General features: G+C 48.5%; 4 protein-coding genes across 4 annotated transcripts; all 4 read left to right on the forward strand.

The window, feature by feature from the left end:
• The first annotated feature begins 553 nt into the window (after positions 1-553).
• Positions 554-11,250, forward strand: pask (PAS domain containing serine/threonine kinase). Its single transcript, XM_023818559.2, has 20 exons — positions 554-834; positions 1,087-1,255; positions 1,624-1,850; positions 1,941-2,111; positions 2,505-2,642; positions 2,764-2,898; positions 3,157-3,319; positions 3,401-3,573; positions 3,768-3,918; positions 4,002-4,094; positions 4,401-4,554; positions 5,664-6,511; positions 7,039-7,214; positions 7,433-7,600; positions 7,813-7,938; positions 8,174-8,308; positions 8,577-8,776; positions 8,985-9,118; positions 9,795-9,938; positions 10,337-11,250. Exons 2-20 carry the CDS (start codon positions 1,087-1,089, stop codon positions 10,516-10,518), a joined length of 3,687 nt encoding a protein of 1,228 aa, XP_023674327.2. The 5' UTR covers positions 554-834; the 3' UTR covers positions 10,519-11,250.
• On the forward strand, positions 11,199-13,511 carry mterf4 (mitochondrial transcription termination factor 4). Its single transcript, XM_023818560.2, has 4 exons — positions 11,199-11,350; positions 11,519-11,960; positions 12,289-12,473; positions 13,030-13,511. The coding sequence occupies exons 1-4, from the start codon at positions 11,324-11,326 to the stop codon at positions 13,432-13,434; spliced, it is 1,059 nt and encodes a 352-aa protein (XP_023674328.2). The 5' UTR covers positions 11,199-11,323; the 3' UTR covers positions 13,435-13,511.
• A 125-nt stretch (positions 13,512-13,636) lies between these two features.
• LOC111847415 (probable G-protein coupled receptor 148) lies at positions 13,637-16,182 on the forward strand. The gene has a single exon (XM_023818562.2). The coding sequence runs from the start codon at positions 15,148-15,150 to the stop codon at positions 16,180-16,182; it is 1,035 nt and encodes a 344-aa protein (XP_023674330.2). The 5' UTR covers positions 13,637-15,147.
• Positions 16,183-16,197: 15 nt separating this feature from the next.
• Positions 16,198-18,408, forward strand: LOC111847413 (probable G-protein coupled receptor 148). The gene has a single exon (XM_023818561.2). It carries the CDS (start codon positions 16,982-16,984, stop codon positions 18,026-18,028), a length of 1,047 nt encoding a protein of 348 aa, XP_023674329.1. The 5' UTR covers positions 16,198-16,981; the 3' UTR covers positions 18,029-18,408.
• Positions 18,409-19,228: the final 820 nt, after the last annotated feature.

The following is a 19,228-nucleotide window of genomic DNA, read 5'->3' on the forward strand; positions in this document are numbered from 1 at the left end:
CCACAAAGATATGAATACAGACGCGTGCGTGTTCTACGAATAACACTGTTTTATTGCGTTCCAGTTCTCTAAGTCCAAGTCCTTAACAACTAAACGCACGTTTTGACAGAAACGGTGGTTTACAAAATAGAGCATGGATTGATGAACACTGGGGCGTTTGCTTTAAACGCATCAGGAAACGGAGATACTGAAACTGCTTTTGATGTTTCTTTAACACCAGCTGCCCACAATGACACTTCAACATGCTACTACAATGTGCGTGAAGCAACACAAAATCCAGCCCTCAAGATGAAAATGCATTTCCGTTCTCCTGTGCTGTCGCTAACTACATAATTATGTTTCAACAAAAATGACTGTTTTGCCAACCGAATAATATTATATGATGTAGCCAGATCCACAAGTGACTTTAAGTACATTTTAAAATAGTTCAACAGGTAACTGCTAAGGCGTTCCCATAGAAACCACCGCCATCCCTAAACAAAACGCAGACCGGCCACTCAACGATTTCATTGGCTTTCATCCACATCAATTTCGGAATCTCTGTGCTTTCATTGGTCAGTTCCAACACCTCGCTCTGCTCAAACGCTCCCGCGCAAGCTGAAAGTGTCTCGGCATATGTTAGCATCAGGGCTAACCGTTCATTGAAAGTTGTCTGTATGTGGAGTAATATAAGTGTTGTCTACTTTTCATCGGTGAATGGCGTGTACAGACTCCCCTTATGCGTTTTTTTTTGAGGCTGCGGTCTTTACTCCGTCCCGGTGTCGCTTGTTAGGTTTTTAATTCCTGAACGTATCCTGAGAAAATCTGGAAAACCCAGCTGTTTACCGACGTGAGGTAAGCGTAATATAATCGAAATAATCCTGTTCGCACAATGGCTACATGGTTATTGGCACAAAAAGGCTAAGATAGGGGCGTACGGCATTATTTTGTTAACTTTAGCTTTTCTTTTTAAATGTTTTCCCTGCTGTCTCCCAACAATTCGTAGCCCAGGAAAATGAGTCAATTACATTTATTTTGGGTTAGTATCCCGCTTTTTTACCCCTTTACTCCAGTAACTCCCCTCCTTTTTGGCTGCTCACATCGCAGATGGCTGTCCCTAGCTCCCAAGCGGCCGGCTGCGTGCACTCGGGCCTCGGCTCGCCTCCGCAGTCTGACCACTCGCTGGAGCTGAACCGGTCTTTCCCCTGCGCCCGGAGGCCTTCGGCGAGGGGGACCTTCGGGCTGCGGTACTGGCGCTTCAACAGCGCCCTGTCAGGTCAGAGAGGCTGCATTTTGCTATGATCTCTGATCATTAGGATCATTAGGATTGTCAACGTCATACAATAATAAACAATCCAAATTAAGGCTATGGCACAGTCTTCATATCTTGCAGTGTGTTTTTTTTGTGAATGAATGGTACATAACACAGATTACCGAAAACTCCAAACCCTTTGGACCGATGAAGCTTGTTTTTCCCCCTACATTGTGAAGGGGTGGGTTTATGGGCATTTTGTGTATTCATAGATTGATGCCTATGAAATCAGATCTTCCCTCTTGAGTGAAGCCATTGGAAGGAGATTCTGCATTCTGTTTTGCTGATTTGTATTTCCACTTGTTTACATCTTCCTCCACTTGTTTCTTTAGGTGACTCTTTGAACTCCTACAGCTACAGCTGGGTGCCTTTGCGAAACGTCCGGTTGATAGACACCCCCGGTGAGAGAAACCAGTCTGGCTTGTTTTCCGGCTCCTGTGATGGGTCTGAGAGTTCCATGCTGGACCAATTACATCGTGGGGGCTTTGTCCTTTCTGGGCCCCCTCCGTTCCACAATCCCAACAAAGCGGTCTTCACTGTGGACACCAAGACCACAGAGGTATATGTCTTAGGTCTCTGGTGCACATTTACATGAAATCTATCTCCTCTGGAACAGTCAAATTAAATAATTTTTGTGACCATTTTACAGATATTGGTCGCCAATGCAAAGGCTTGCAAGCTGTTTGAGTACAGCAGCGATGACCTGATTGGGTCAAAGCTTTCCTGGTTCCTGAAGACGACTAGTCAGTCCCTAGAAGAAGCACTGGGGGAGGAGCACCTGAAAATTAATGGGACACTCGTTGTTGTATCTGGAAAAGTGGTGGGATTTATTTTAAAGCAAATATTTCGTTGTTATGTAACCGGTTGCTGTTTTGATTAAGGGCAAACTGCAGTAAATTTAACATTTGCTGTAACTGCATAATCAAATTAACTAAGATTTTGTATTTGAAATTAATGTGTGTTGACTAGGGTTGTAAAATTCTGGGAATTTTCCCGTTAATTCTCATATATTTCCATTAATTCCCATGGGAAGTTTCCAACTTGGAATATTTCCCAAAATCACCAGCATAACTTCCCATGAATTTTTTTCCAGAAATTTTCCACCCCTTTGCAACCCTAGTGGTGACTGAAGCTCTTGGAGTCATTTTGGCTGAAAAGATCAGCCAAACATTCAGATCACTAAGGTAATTAAACTTCTGTGCTTATGTTTCAGGTTGATGCAATGAACAAGAACGGAAAGGTGTTTCCTGTGTCCGTGTGGGCCAGGAGGTTGACTCTAGAGGGACACCGTAGTCTGGTCGTGCTGGAACGTGTGGAGAGAATAGAAGGTCATGTGACCTTTGCACCCAATGTGAGTTTCCACCCGTTATGAGGAACGGCACATAAGGAATGATTCTCTGATTTCACAGCTTTTCCTGCTACCCGGAGATGACTGCCTGTGTGGTTTGTTTTAATGAGCGTTCTCAAATTAGGGAAGGGTCCTCGGCTGTGACCTGGCTTTTGCTCATCTCCATGGTTACCTGGATGTCAGTGACATGGTGGGACTGTCTGTCCACGAGCTGATTCCGTCGCTGCTGGTTCCGACGAGCTGTGAGATACTACCCAAGGTGAGGTTAAACCGTAGCAATGCCTTCTCTGAAGACGCCCTTTTTGTGCCGTCAGAAACACTATGAATAATAATCTGTAAATCTCACTGTTTGCCACTGACACCTCTTCAAAAGGTTTCTGCCGTCTACGTCTCACCAGAGAATGGCATAAACACACATGACTGAGTACTTTGATGTGATTTATTTAATGAGAGTCCTTTCACTTGCACTAACAGTGAGTGGTGTTAGCCTGTTTCTGCTATCCCCCCACTTACATAGATGCTGAGGGTCCAGCAAGTGACCGGAAGGGGCAGGACGGGCTCCCTTTTCCCAATGTGCGCCAAGCTGCAAGTTGTGGTTGATCATAAGGTCCTGGTCGAGCCGATTGAGGGGCCCCAGGATGGGTTGGGCGTATGGCACTCCGATGCTTCTGATCGTGACGGTGAGCATTTTGCAAAATCGCTTAGAAAAAAATACCACCAGTGCATTCCCGTTAGTCTGTCTATGTTTCCGTTCTCGCCAGAGGGTCGCTGGCTCCCCCCACCGCATCCAAGGCCCCTGTACGTCTGCACGGTCCACGTCTTCTGTGCTCTCAGCGGGCTTCTAACACTGCGGCCCGACGGCTCCATACGCAGCATCAACGACAACTTCGGCCTCATGCTCTTTGGCTACGCCAGCGCCGAGCTGCAAGACAAGGTACAGCGGCGGAGCCGTGCGCGAGCGTGGAGCCCGTGCGCGAGCGTGGAGCCCGTGCGCGAGCGTGGAGCCCGTGCGCGAGCGTGGAGCCCGTGCGCGAGCGTGGAGCCCGTGCGCGAGCGTGGAGCCCGTGCGCGAGCGTGGAGCCGTGCGCGAGCGTGTGATCCGCGGCCTGCTTTATGCTGTGTCCACAGAGCATCACCTTCCTTATGCCCGGCTTCTACGAGAGCCTGTGCGTCGCGGGGGGGAGCCCCAGCGACACCCTACTCCGCAGACGTAGGAGCGAGGACCGATCCGGCCTCCGTGCTCAAACCGGCTATTCCAGCCCCTCTGGCTCCCACACTGGTAACCGAAATTACGGGGCATGGACGTCTTGGGATGCATGTGGGACATCCAGGCTGCTAAGCAGGCTCTCTATGTTCAATAAGACCCCTGTAGATACCCTGGTAGCAGTAACCCTCCCTCCGGAAGCATGGCTCTGCCTTCCTGTCCTGGATCAGTAGAACCACCAGGTGAAAAAGGTAGGCCTGGAAAAACTGCTCCTCTTGGCACTCCTTACCATAGTCCTGCTATAGTTTGTCCAGTCCTCCTCAATACTCTGGATTCCACTGGTACCTAACAGCTGAAGGAAGGTAAGCTGTCTCTTCTGTTTAAAGTATCATGACTCACGATTACTGACTTCCTTCAGTCAGTTTCGTCCACCTCTCATCTCATTTCCTCCAATGGGTTTTAAAATGTATAAATCAATGGTTTACCGTTAAGTGAGTGTGTCTCTCCTACTGATCTGGTGATTTGAGTTCAAGTTTGGGACTCGCTTCTTCCTGCAGACCCCAGCACTTTGCTTGCTGGGGACGCTGTGATTGTTCAGAAGGGGGCTGCTGGAGAGATGATCTTCACTGGAGCTAATGAGCAACTGGAGTCCCAGGGCGGGATCCCATCTGCAATCTCCTCTCCCGCCGTGGCATCTACACCCTGCGAGCGGTAGGCTTGAGTGTTTTTCTGACCCACATGTTAAAACAGTAACACTGTACTTGATGGGGCACAAATAAGATAGTATGCAATTACTTATGTATTAATTAAGCACTTAGTTACATACTGATCTCATGTTAATTCATCATTAACGAATCGTGATGCATGTTTTATTCTCAAGCAGTTGCTACAGTGTTTCCCCCAGGTTTACAGCTTTGGGGGGGGCAGACAGACACAGACAGGATTCATGGTGTTCATGTGTTTCTTTTAATGACAGCAGTCAATAAAAGAACAACAACCGAACTAAACATCACAACGTTTATTTTTATGACAATTATCCACAAAGTGTGCAGCTTTCACCACCCTGGGAGCATTTAAAATGCAGATATTTTTGTCTGCTTTTCAGGTGGTTGACGCAACATATTTTCCGACGCGCACTCTCTGTCCGCTGGTGGGCGTGTGCTCACCTGTATGTGCGCACACGTGTCCGTGCGCGCACATCGGGGCAGAACTCCGCCGTGCGCGATACAAAGCAGAGGAGAATTGTAAACGCGCAACCGTGTAGAGACAGAAATGACAAGCTGTTGCGTAAATAAGATAAATAATATGAGGCTATTTAGTTTGTTTAATAAAAGGACAATGTATAGACCTGTTCTATAGGAAAGGTAACCTTAAATGACTTCTGTTGTGATCTGGCGCTATATAGAAAATAAAATTAACTTGACCTTCGAGGGGGAGGCGGGAGATGCCGTTTGTTGCCCCCCTAATCTAATGGTAGGGGAAACATTACTATATTTACTATATTCTGTAAACAGTGAACTACAGAAGGAACAAGTAAAGAATAACACAAGTGAAATATCTCATGTTTGTTCGTGATTAATGAATTGTGACATCTTTTGTCACAAGTAGACTGTATTTGTTCATGATTTATGTTTTGTACTTCAGTAGTAACTGATTATGACTAAGTTTGTGCTCATTAAGTGAAGTGTTACCATTAAAACTAAAGAAAAGAAATTGGCCATATAGATTTTGCTCTGAAACCATTATAAAATGAAAGAACTTAAAATTCCCCATGATGCATTTCTCTTGAAGCTTGATTGGACCTTGTTGTTCCTCTGTAGACAGGAAGCCACTGCTGAACTTTTGGAAGAGGCAGCCCTAGTGTGTCCCAGACTTAGTGGAGGTGGCGGTTCTGATGATACCAGTGCCCTTCTGCAGACCCTGGGCCCAGAGAAGCTGCAGAACCAGAATGTGAGCCGCTTGTCCACCCCAGAGCAAGATCGGGGCACTGGCCCTGCTGGGTGCCCCCAGGCCATGCCAGGCTCTGCCAAAGAGCTGGGTCACCACTGCTGTGACACAGACGACGGTGAGAATTCCAGCTTCGAGGTCATTTCTCTGGGAAGTCGGTCATCCTCTGGGTTTTGTGAGAAGTGGGCGGGTGGCTCCGGTCCACGGACCGAGGACATGCGTCCAGATCGCAGGCCAGCCCTGCCGGTGGACTCCGGCAGCTGCTTCCTGGAAATGGATTCCAATGGAGACCTGGTGACACGAGCACTCGCCGACCTGGACCTGAACAGCAGCCTGGAGCTGCCGGTCGCGGACCTGCCGCGGGCTTCCTGTGACACGGCCGAGCTGCTCCGCACCCCCTCACCATACATGGTGGAGTCCGACGTGCAGGGTGAGAGCCATGTGGAACAAACCACCAATCCCAGAATTGTGGGGGGTAGCATCAACGGCTCAAAGCAAGAAGCGCCGTGTGTTGATGAGGCCGCCAAGGCGCAGATCGTTGGCAACAGCATAAGAAACGAGGGCATGCCGGCCCCACTCATGGTTACTGGTACCCCAACAACCTCAACCCCAAAAAAGCAAAAGCGAAGACCACATACGCCGTGGAACGTGGATCCCCCAGACAGGATTGTGGAGGGCTGCTTTGAGGGTCACTGCTACCACAGGGATGGCTCCAGGCTCGGTGCGTCGCTCTCCTTCAGATTTTTGGCTACTGAAGATACTTTAACAAAATGTAGATAACTAAGTAAATAGTGCTTAGTGCTTAGGTGGCTAGATTGTTGAGACTTGGATGCTGTTCTTGTTTGTGGGAGTTCTGAGGGCAGAACGAAAAATGATCCAACCAAACTGTAGAGGAGGTGGGTCCAAGCAGCTAGAGGAGGAGGGACTAAGACAACTGATTGGTTGGTCCCACCTCCCATAGTTGCTTGGACCCACCTCCTCTACAATCTGATTGGTTCAGAGAGATAACCAATCATCATTCTGCCCTCAGGACATGCTTAATTGGAACTCCCATGAGCTCTTTCCTTTTGATTACATTCTCTTGAGCTAGGAACCATTGACATAGCCAAGTCATATTATTTCTGACATTTAATGGATCTGTCGCTTGTTAGGCCTGCATATGCCTGCTGAATATCTGGAAATGGGGTATCGTGACGGGGGTGTTAAACGCGGCTCAGCAGCACTGACACGCCTGTGCCGTTGCCTCAGACGTGCAGATGGCGATCCGCAGGGTGCAGCTCCCCTGCGGCCAGCCGCTCTTCTGCCTATGGCTGGCCAGAAGGCACCGTACGGAGCCCGTGCAGGAGCCGGCGGCGAAGCTGCCGTGCGATACAGAGAGCAAGGACACCTCGCTGCATGACGCTTCTGCCTGGAGTCTTGGAGAGGTGAGACCCACTCCCCTCACCACACCTAATCCAGTGGGTTCAAATTTATCCTCTGAAGATGTTTCATCCAGGACAGAAGCATTATACTTGTTGGTTTAAATTAATATCTGGGAATTATGCTCAATGATTTAGGAATCTGTCACGTTTATGGGTTCGAATCCCATTACGAACCAATCCCCATTTCCTTAGATGTTTAAGAACGAAATGTGTCTGTGTAGGCTGTGCAGCAGACAGCACAGGGGGAGACCCTGCGCTCTACCCAGGATCTTGAGCAGTCTCATGCCTGTGATGGCAAATTTGGGGAGGAGTACAGCCCCATCTGCGCCCTGGGCAAGGGGGCCTTTGGGTTCGTGTGGAAGGCATGCAGGAGGGCCAGCGGAAAGGAGGTGGGTGCGTAGCTAGCGGTCGCCATCGGTTATGGCGTGGAATGGTGATGTCTTCTCAGGGAAGCAGGAAAAAAAAAAACGACTTTTGCTGATGTACAGATTCACAGTGAAATATGTTTCATTGAAACAAGGAGTAATATCAGGCTTTGTGCTCCATCTGAGTTTTAATTAGCTTGCTGTTCACTGATAGGATTTTGACTGTTTTCTGTAAGGTTGTGGTGAAGTTCATCAAAAAGGCTCGGGTCGTGAGCGATTGCTGGGTGGACGACCCCGACATGGGCCGGGTCAGCCAGGAGATCGCCATACTAGCCCGGGTCCAGCACAACAACATTGTGAAGGTGAGGGGTATGGCTGCAGGGAGAGGAGTAGGTGAAGAACCTTTGGAAGAGTTTGGAGCGTGACATGCTCACCTGGATGCTGTTCTTGGGCGTCCAGGGTAAAGATGGACATAACTAAATAAATGTAATGTGTCACTAAGTCCATTAGAGGTCCCATGTTATGGCATATTGGGTACGAGGGAGAGAGAGCGGCTAACTTGACTGATTACAGAAACCAGTATATTGCTGTCTTCAGGTGCTGGAGGTGTATGAGAATGAGAACTTCTTCCAAATGGTGATGGAGAAACATGGTGAGGGACTGGACCTGTTCGAGTTCATCGACCGTCAGCCTCATCTCGATGAGCCTCTGGCCAGCTACATCTTCAGACAGGTGGGGGTGGTTTAGATCCTGTTCCACTGCATCAGTACTTCAGTCCAGTTCCTGGCACCCCCCTTCCGGAATGTTTTCATTCCAACCCACAACATTTTCAGCCTGCCACATTCATTATTAGCCTTTTAACGACCATTTGACCCTGATTGAGGTTGGGTTGGAATGAAAACATTCTGGCAGAGGGGGAGCACCAGGAACAGGATTCAGAACCACTGCGCTACATATAGCCATTAGTCTCATCTTACGAGTCCCTTTCTCCTTGCCGTAGCTGGTGGTCGCAGTGAGTTACCTCCGGGACAGGAGCATCCTGCACCGAGACATCAAAGACGAGAACATCATCATCGACACAAACTTCCACATCCGGCTGATCGACTTCGGCTCGGCCACCTTTCTGCAGCCGGGGAAGCTCTTCCACGTATTCTGCGGGACGCTGGAGTATTGTTCCCCGGAGGTGCTGCTGGGAAACCCGTATGTATCTCAGCATGTCAATGAACCGGAGGTGGAAATGTCAAAGCGAGTCTGAGAAAGTCAGTTGCTATTCAGCTCGAGTAACAGACTTTTGAAGGATTCCTTGGGAAGCGGAAGCGTTTCCCAGCGGGGATGCTGGCGTGAAAGAACCAAAGCTTTGTCTACACGCCTCACTGTAGCTGCTCTCTTGCATTTGTTTGTTGTGAAGGTATGAGGGCCCAGAGCTGGAGATGTGGTCTCTAGGGATACTGCTCTACACTCTGCTTTTCGGTGAAAATCCCTTCTGTGAGGTGGAGGAGGCCCTAAAGGCACAACTGTGCCCCCCCTTTTCCATATCAGAAGGTACGGGGGGTTGGTCTCTCTCTGCTTCTGTCTGTGAGCAGACACCTTGTTTACTAATGTGATGTGTTCCTGTTTCTGGTTGACGTGCAACATATTTAACGTTGGTTATTAGAGCTGTCGCAATATAATTGGGATTATGCGGCTCATGCACAATAATTATTCAGTTTGGTGAGCACATGCTACTTTTTTTGATAAATCGTGGAAGCGCTAAAGTGGTGGCGAAGAACGGGACAGCTCAGCTGCCACAGCATCTCTTGAAAGAGCAGATATTGTAGATAAGCAAGGTAAAGAGACTGGTGTTTGAAGTCACATTTATGAAATATGGATATGCCAAATTTATATGGATTATTAATTTATGGGCATCAAGTCATTAATGTTTTAGACATCCTACTAATCTGCTTACCAAATTGTGGGCCTAATTAAACATCCATATAGTACCGAAAAAGCCAGATTCCAGACAAATGTTTACGCACATCATATGAAGTCCTAGTGATTATTGAGCATGTGCCATATGATCAGGATTATATCGCGATATCCCTATCGGCTATGCATTTGCACCGTTAATCCAGGTTTGTTAACTAAAACGCCTGTACTGGTGTCGTGAGGTATCCACATTTACCATCGAGCGTTTGCCCATCGCTTGATGATCACCTGGTCCTCGTTCATCTCCCATCAGAGCTATACCTGCTGCTCTCCGGCCTGCTGGACCCAGACCCCGTGGAACGGACAACGCTGCAGGAGTTACTGCAGGTCCCCTGGCTCCGACAGCCGATTAACCTGGCCCATTACAGCTGGGAGGAAGTCTTCCCCGCGTACCACGGTGAGTGCCGTGTGGGGTTAGGGACCCCTCTGCTCAGTAAGGTCTCAGATCCAGCTCTCAAGGGAGTTTACCTTTTAATTTCTGTAACCAGCAAGTGGGATAGATTGTTCTGGAACTGTCGAGCTGGCGAAACTGCGAATGTAAATGATCAGGACAAGCAGCAAGCGCCCCTGTGCTAAGCTAATAAATAAACGCTGGTATCACTTCCAGGCTCATGGAGCCTTGTGATGAAGGTGGATGGATGCATAGTTTTACCCTGAAATTTCTTTCCAAAATAAAGGTTAAGGTGATGGCCTGTGCTGAAGTTGCTGAGCCAGTCTCCTCCTGACGTGGTTTAAAAGTTCTTTGACCTGCATGCATTCTCCCACTAACCCCAATAAACTTCTGCATCATTACAGACTCCTCTCTCCACCGCGGGTCCAGTTCAGAGGTTCTCCGAGGTGAAGGCCCGTGTGGAGATGGATGCCTGGGCTCTGTCGAGGTGCTGCCATGCGAGGAAGATGATAACGACACGGAGGAAGAGAAAAGATCCATGGCTGCGCTGGAGAGCGAGCTTCTTAAGTGCCTCTCTGATGAATGAAGTCTGATCATGTGCTGTATGACTCCGGGTCCTATGCAGCCTTTGCCACCTTGAATGGAGTCTAAAGCAGATTTCAGCCATGAGGGATTGGGGGAGGAGCTAAAGGGGAAGGCGGGGAACAAACCCCTGCACCGAGAGGCTGTAGAAGAGGAACTGGTTGTGGTGGAGTGGAGCTTGTGGTGTATTTGCAGTCACTCTAGGTCTGATTTCAGTCATTGGATGTTTAGTATAGCACTTGGCATGCAGTATACATCGGCCTGCTGGCCAGTCATCTGGGAGCGCTGATCTCATACCCAGCGGCGTACTGGCAAGTGTAGGCACCCTTAGTTCAGACTAGCAAGTTTGGTTTAGTTAGGAGAAATCACTAGCATTTCTAACATGGTTTTGAGTCGCTGTAACTCTGCCATCTGCAGCAAGGTCTCGCATGCACTCTGCCCTTGTCCCTTGTACACAGTCAACTAGATGAAGGAATTGTTTGGGTTTTAAATGGTTTTTAATGAATAAATAAATAAAATGTATGCATGTATTTGTAGTTTGTAAAACACATGTTTAATAATATTTTAATCTATTCAATTGATTCTATTGAATTGAATTTTGGTGGGCAAATTACATCTTAAGATGTTCTGTCAGTCATTTTAATCATCCGAAAATTACATTCTCTTAATATCGTATTTTTTTATTCTGAATTAAACACGATGATGTATGAATGTGATAATAAAATGTAAAAACCGACGCGAGTCTTTAATCCCCGGAACTAAAAGTGCGACAAGAGTTTCCAGCCGGACATATTTTCAGCTGGACCGGCATGGTTTTACGGGTGTGCATACAGCGGGTAGGTTCTTTACAATTAAAAGGAAAATGTAAAACGATGAGTATTGTGATTTGTTTGTCGTGCATAACCACTTAAATATAAGTTGGCTTTCGACTAATTCATGTAAGATCGAAGTAACTCGTAACGTGATGGTTTTATGCGTTTTTCATTAATTCTCTATAATTATAGGTGTTCCGATGGACCTGCCGGATAACACCAGAGCCATTTTTCTTTCGCTGTACGCGTGCTGTCAGTTTTGAGAAGCGGAATGGGAGCCTGTCAGTTTTTATGCTCAGGCGTATTTGCTCTAAATCCGATGGTGTGCTTCAAGAGATTGACAGCCGGCTGCAGAAGCCTTTACGTCGGCCTGTCAGGGAGGAGGTACTGCCAGCCCTAGTACAGCTCGGTTTCTCAGAAGATCAGGCTGAACTGCTCCTGAATGGAGCCTGCAATAACCGAGCCGGTCAAACGGTGGCGCTGCACCTGTGCGGCATTTCACACCTGGTGTCCCTAGGCCTCAAGTCTTCGAGCATCCTGAAGGTTCTTGAGAAGTGTCCCAAACTGTATCGGGTGAAGGGCACACAGATGCAGCAGCGAATCGACAATCTACGAAAGCTGGGATTAGTGGAAGGTGATCCCCACAGTGATTCCTTTCTAAAAACAATACATGTTTTATACTTTCATTAAATATTGTGATGTTTTCCTTTACTCTTGTTTTACGAAGTTTCTGACCCCCTAGTTTATGACTTTAAGAATTGAAAAGTTAGTATTAAGTGAAATGTTTGGGTACATATTGTTGTAGGCATCATCTACCTATGTTCCAGTGTGTGAGAAACTCAGTGATGTATTTTCTACCATATAGTAAAAGTACATGAAAATGTGTTTGTACAGTATAAAATTGTGTAGTGTGTGACCCAGTGCAAGCATGTAACTTAATTCCACAACGGTTTGTTCCTCAGGCAGCCTGCAGAGGGTGATCAGCCAGTGTCCAACACTCCTTACTCTGCCCCCAAAGAGGCTAAACCTGGTGTGCCGCTGTCTGCAGGAGAAGTGCCTCTTCACCAGCCAGCAGGTCACAGAGATACTGCGGGACTTCCCGAGCACCATGCTGGAGGATGCCGCCCAGCTCGAGTACAAGTTTCAGGTTAGGAGGTGTTGCCCTCCCTGGGGACGGGGGACGGGCCTTAACATCACCCACAGCCCAGGCTCAGAGTTAAATTTTAAAGGGAATATTTCCCCCATTTGTCATTCAAATGTTGATTTGTTTATGTTATTCCCTGACAAGATAATGTATTTGTAAATCAGTTGCTTATTCAAGGGAGAGACCCTATAGACCAGGGGTCTCCAACTCCGGTCCTGGGGAGCTACTATCCAGTAGGTTTTCGATCCTACCCGGCTTCTAATCAGTCACACCTGTTCTCAGGTAAATACCAGGAACAGGTGTGGCTCATCAGAAGCCAAGTAGGATAGAAAACCTACTGGACAGTATCTCTACAGGGCTAGAGTTGGAGACCCCTGCTATAGATCCTGCTGCCCTTGAGTGTTTCCACAGCCAACTTACAGACAGGAAGGCTAATCTGGACTGGCTACTCTCATTATTACACTCATGGCCCTATGCCCAATAAAAGCCAGGACAGTTGATTATAACTGCTAGCTTCTGTCCTCTGGTGGATAGTTACACATTTCTGTCTTTTTTGCAGTATGCCTATTTCCGCATGGGGCTCCGACAGGCTGAGATGGTGCGTTCCGGACTGTTCCGCGTCTCGCTGGAGGACCTCAGCTGCCGGCACAGCTTCTTGGAGCGCCGCGGCCAGTACCAGACGCCCGACAAGAAAGGGCAGACTCGCATCGCGAACCCCAGCCTCAAAGACGTCATCTGTCCATCAGAGGACACGTTCCTTAGCCGAGTTGCCCAGGCAACGCAAGAGGAGTTTGAAGTGTTCCGGAAGCTGCTGGTAAGGGAGCAGGAGGAGGCGGAGGAGGAGGATGAGGAAGAGCTGCAGTTGATCAGCGAAGAGGAAGATAGTGAAGCGGAAGATGAAGATGTGGAAGGGCACGGAAGCGAGAAGAGGAGAAGCACAAACCATCGAAGGAGAGGAAAATGAGTGAGACGGGGCGATATAGGGGAGAGAAAAAGATTGTACAATAAAATAAAGGCAAAATAAATCGGAAGAGAAATTCAGTTTTTCATGTGCTTTTGTTTTCTTGGACAGACAAGATAATTCCTACTATTTCTCTTTTCAGAATTATTCAAAGTGTGTGTGGTCCTTACAGTAACTGATTCTCTAAACCACCATATAATCAGTTAAATTAGTTTTTCTTTTTACTGTGCCCTCTGTGTGTGGACTGTTGATTGACTGATTTGTTTGTCTAGATCAGTTTCTTTAGTGAAGCAGACCGTTGTAAATCTGTGTATCTTTGCACGGTGATAGAATGTGAGGAGTTGTTCCCGCTGTTATCTGTTCCACTTAAACATCCCATAAACGGGCGCAGATGACCTCCCATTATTATGATGGTGCTGTGTTATGAGCTGCTGTGAGGTTGTGGCTCATTAGGCATCGACGTCTGTTTTTATGAGGCCCCATGACACCTGCGGTCGCTCCGAATCGCCCTTTGCCCCGTCTCTGCAGAGGGTGGCGCTCATTGCCTAATCCAGGTTCTTCCCCCAATATGTCTAGTTTATTACTTTGCCAGGGTATTCCGGTATTCCGTGCCGGATATGAGATGTGAACATGACGGTGGAGCGGAGCTCAGAGTCAATACAATAACAGCCAAGAGGACGTGATGTGTATTATGGGGTATGTTTTAAATGACTGAGGTACATGGGCTGGGGGGGGGGGGGGGCTCGCCCATGTTGCCATGAGACATCTGAATGGGCCGCCTTTGCGCTGATGAGCCGCCGTTCATACGCTGATAGTGCCGCGTGACCGTCCGGGCCATCAATTTCTGAGGAGGGGAGGCAAGTGGACGGACGTGCTTGCCGGGAGTTAGCCCTAGGTGGATGTCGATTTCTCAAAGAGCGTCTGCCGGGATCTGCTCACAGGATAAACTCAGCCGGTAAGAGACTGTATTTGCCACCCAAGTAGTGACCTCCTGAGCTCATGGTTAAGTCTTGTTAATGGCCTCTTGTGTTTTTTCTCTCAGTTTTTATTGATTTTTTACTCTGTTCCTTGTATTGGGAAAAATAGCAAATGAGTGGAGAATTAAGTACATTTTTTTGCGGCCACCAAAGCATTATAAATATTTGGTTGATGAATGACCATGATTATAGAATTTCACCAGAGTGTTGGACTTCAATCTCTGGAGTCATGATATCTTGTGTGGAAATGGCTGGTAACAGGTCTTTACTTCACTGTCATCTCTTTTCCAGTGTAGGATATTTGTCTTGTGTCTTATTAATCCCCTAATAAGATAATTGGTTAAAAAGTGGAACAGACTGATATCAGTCTGTACTGCTACATTGTGAATCGGGGCAGATCACAGCCTAGATGGGACTGATGAGGGGTTTAGGTTTTCTGGACACAGTCACCCCCTCTCATTTGCCTATTCGGGGGAAGATATTTAATTCAATTCAAATCATTTTTATGTAGCGCCTTTCACAACAGTGGCACCCAAAGGCGCTTTACACGGGTGTATTGTGATACTTTACAACATCAGATATAATTAATGAGAAGAATAAATGAGGGATTGTGTAAAATAAAAGTGCCACTGTGGTTGTACCAAGGGCAAGGTACAAAAGGCAAGCTGGATCCAGTAGAATCTCCATGTTTATTACCTCATGGTGATGATGATGATGATGATGATAATAATAATCCTATATGTTTTCAGGGGCTCTTGGCAGATCTTCTCTCCCATTTCCCCAGCAGCTCGGAACCAGAACCTGGGCAGGCCGCGTAGCCCCGCACGATCCGGATCGCGGACCCACCATGCACAACTCCACGTGGTTGGAGGGTGTGCGGCACTGGAACATGGATCTCTTCCTGATCCCGGCGGTAACACTCACCGCCTTGACGCTGGCGGCCGACTCGCTGCTGCTGGCCTGCATCCTCTGCTCCCGCGCCCTGCGCCGCGAGACGCGCTACCTGCTGCTGGCCAACGCGCTGGCGGCCGACACGGTCTTCCTGGCGTTCAACATGGCCGTGGTGAGCTGCAACGCGCTGGGGGCCGGCGTGCCGCGCCTGGCCTGCGAGCTGCTCACCGCCGCCTCCATCACCGCCTACTGCTGCGGCATCCTCAGCATCACGCTCATGGTGCTCGACACCTACGTCGCTGTCCGCTGGCCTCTGCACTACCAGCGCCTCCTGCCCCCGGCCCGCACCCGACGCATCCTCCTGGGGACCTGGATCCTGTCCACCATGTACCCGGCGTCCCAGGTCATCGTCATGGAGGTTACGCAAAGCGCCGTGCCGTGGGACCACACACCCTGTCTGTTTGTGACCCTCCTGGGCTCGGCCAGTGGCAACATGATGGTGGGCATCCACATGTACTGCTCTGTGGGAGTGATCCTCTGTGGGAGCCTCATCGTCTACTTCTACGCTCGGCTGTACGTCATCACCAGGACGTCGGGCATCTGGCGCAGCCGGTACTCCCGCGCGCGGGTCACCCTGCTGGCGCACGCCACCATGCTCCTGCTCCACTTCGGGCCCGGCCTGGTCTTCTCCGTGGAGCTGACGCTCTTCCAAAGCCGCACGCTGGGCCATCGGCAGCTGCTGCTGATGAACATGCTCAACACCCACCTCCTGACGCTGTTGCCCAGGGCCGGCGCCCCCTATCTGTACGGCCTCCGCTACCGCGACATCAGCGACACTCTCCTGAATCTCGTCCGGGGACGGAGTCAGGTGACGGTGGCTTAGGCCCGCCCACAAAGCGGCTTTCCAGGGAGTGTCGTCCAGAAAGTCGGAGAACCGTGCAGCCGATAAATGCAGCGTTACAGCTTCAGTATGTAGGGAGTTAAAATAATGAAGATCACATGCAGAAATTGGAAAACGACTGTACTCGCAGTTTACCCACCCAAAGTTGTGGTCATTTTCTCAACTTGCGCTGGAGGTCTAATGAGGAACAAAAATCTTAGCAATTCCTGATGTTTCCAAAGATTCAATCTAGAAACTGCCTATTGGATTAGAGCCAAAGTGAATTTTCCCAAGTGAATGCTGTGCATTCTGTACTATGTGCAAATTTCCATACTTTTTCGTTATTTATGTAGGCAGTTACAGATTAATGGTACAGATACAATTGTAAATGTATAGGTTTTAACCATAGCGTTAGATGCTCACTAATCACGAATTTAGTTCCGTTTTCATCACATTGTTAGATGAAAATACTTTCAGCTGTCTATAGATTTTAGGAGTTTTTTGTCATCGTTAAATTGTAACTTACACTATGTGTATACAAATCATCAACGTGTCCTGCTTCCATAGAGGATACTGCTGTAGAGCTGCTGTTTAGCAGAAGGGCGCCCTCTTCCCCTTGAGCACATTTGCTTGTTTAACTTTGTTTGCCCAAATATGGGTTTCCTGGGAAACCATTAGTAAAGGCTTCTGTGGTTAATCGATGACTGCGACATTCACCCGTCTCCTGGCTTAAGCGCCTGGTGACAGCCCGTCACGGCCAGGAGAGTCGCATATCCACTTCGGACTTCAGTCAGACGGTGCGATGGATGCCAAGGGGTCCTTCTGGTCGCTGATCTGCACGTTTGGAAGGTACAACTGGACTAACGACGGGGGGAAACACGGCAAGCAACCGGACGGCTCCAACTCGTCGCTGAGCGAGTGGCAGGTCTTCGTGCCCCCGCAGCAGATGCGCGCCCTGCAGGTTTGTCCCATCATCTGCATCCTGGTGGTATTTCCCATCACCCCCGTCATCCTCACCAAGGTCCTGTCCAGTCCACGCCTGCGGCAGGAGACGCGCTACCTCCTGCTGGCCAACGCGCTGCTAAGCGACCTGGCCTTCGTCTCCGTGTACGCGTTCACGTCGGTGTTCAACACCGCCGGAGTGCTCATGTCCGAGTGGGGATGCGCCACCCTGCTGTCGCTGCTGGGGGCGCTCTACACCGCCGGGATCCTCAGCACCGTCACCATGGCAATGGACACCTTGCTGGCTGTGCTGTCGCCCCTGCGCTACCTGGCACTCTGGCCCGTCTCCCGGACCAGGAGCGTGGTGGGGGCTGTGTGGGGACTGTCCGTCTTCTTCCCATTGGCCATGGTGGGGGCCTTCGTGTGGTTCCAAGCCGCCAGCCCCTGCCAGTCTCACATCTGCTCCATGTCCCTGTTGCTGTTGCTCACCATTGGCCGGTCACCGGTGCTCAAGCTCTCCATGCTGCTGATGGTCTCCACCATCCTGCTCATCCTGCTGCTGATCTTCTGCGGCTACATGGCTCTCTGCTGCAGCACCCGCCGCTCGGGGGTGTGGGGGGGCCAGCGCTGCTCACGGGCCAAGGGCACCTTCCTCATGCACTACATGCACCTCTTCCTCTCCTTCTGCCCCATGCTGGTGCTGATTGTCGAGCTGCTCCTGTACACGCAGCTCCGCGCCGTCGACCTGCGGGCCAAACTCTGGGTCTCCCTGGTCGTCTGCAATGTGCTGCTGGTGCTGCCCAAGGCGCTGGCGCCCTACCTGTATGGACTCCGGTACCGGGACCTGCGCAGAAATCTGCTGACTTTCTACGGGCTCAGGAAGACTGTGGTTTTCCCAGTAACGTAAGAGCTGAATATACCTATATCTGCATCTTGGACTTGCAGAATTATTTATTTAGAAAGGTGAATCTCAGTATGTATATTTTATATATTTTTTTAAATCAGCACCTATGTCAGTGTGTCCCCATGAGTAATATCAACACGCCACCTTTGATTCCTCCCCATTCCCTTTGAAACTCCCCCCTCCCCCCCCAAGACTTTTCTTTGTAATTTGACAGGGATTGTTGGGAAGTTGTGTGTATCGTTGTCACGTAACGTTTAATTCCTAAAATATAAAATATATTTTGCGTTGGTATTTGAACGTTACCTGTAATTATTTGAACTTGGCTGTAACTAATGAAGTGGGAACTGCTGCTGTTGTAATAAATTAAAGAATTGTTTAAATGATTTTTACTTTCCTTAATTGTTTAATAAGGATTGGGAGGTTGGAAAATGGATGGATGAATAATGGTTTAACATTAAAATTCCGACAAAATGACATTAGATGTTCTTCATTATAAATAATTGTCACGTCTTCCAGAATAACTCTCTTCACCACTTGTTTGGTTGTTATTTACTTTAAAACAATGATTATTTGTACTCACTTCGCGTTTTTCATTCCTGAAAGTAATAGGATCACCGGGACTATTTTTTACATCAACGCGTATTGAATTAATGACTTGGAGGACAAAATTTTGAAAACAAAGTGCAATTCCGCAAATGGCCACTAAAGGACACTGTAGCCTCCCCAGGGTGACGCGTGGTGCCGAAACGTAAACACGCAGGTATGATTCGCAAAAAAGAATAAGTGAATTAAGTGTAAACGCTGCTGGACTAGCAAGAACCGGCGTTTATGACTGCGGTGTCACCAAAGCATAGGAGGTATACGGAGCACAAGGCGGCGAGTGTTTAAACCGGGTCCAACAGGCTGGCAACTGGGCTGGCGTCCGAATGTCATCTATACTTGCTTCCAGGGGAAAAATACGGCACCCTTTCTGACGACTCTTTGGGCAACAAAACAGTACAACAATAGCGTGTTACAAAACAACAACATGTATTTAAGTACTTATCGTACATATTTTGGCGCCAGGAACCGACTTGTGGCGTGTTAAGGACAGAGAGACAGCTCTCTTAATCATGTGTGAAAATAATCTTATATAATGACAAAAATTATTCTAATAATTTTTCTAATCGCACTTTTACCCTTAGGAAAGGTGTTACTCTACAC

The sequence above is a fragment of the Paramormyrops kingsleyae genome, chromosome 21 (genome assembly GCF_048594095.1).
Source record: "Paramormyrops kingsleyae isolate MSU_618 chromosome 21, PKINGS_0.4, whole genome shotgun sequence".
Taxonomy (NCBI): domain Eukaryota; kingdom Metazoa; phylum Chordata; class Actinopteri; order Osteoglossiformes; family Mormyridae; genus Paramormyrops; species Paramormyrops kingsleyae.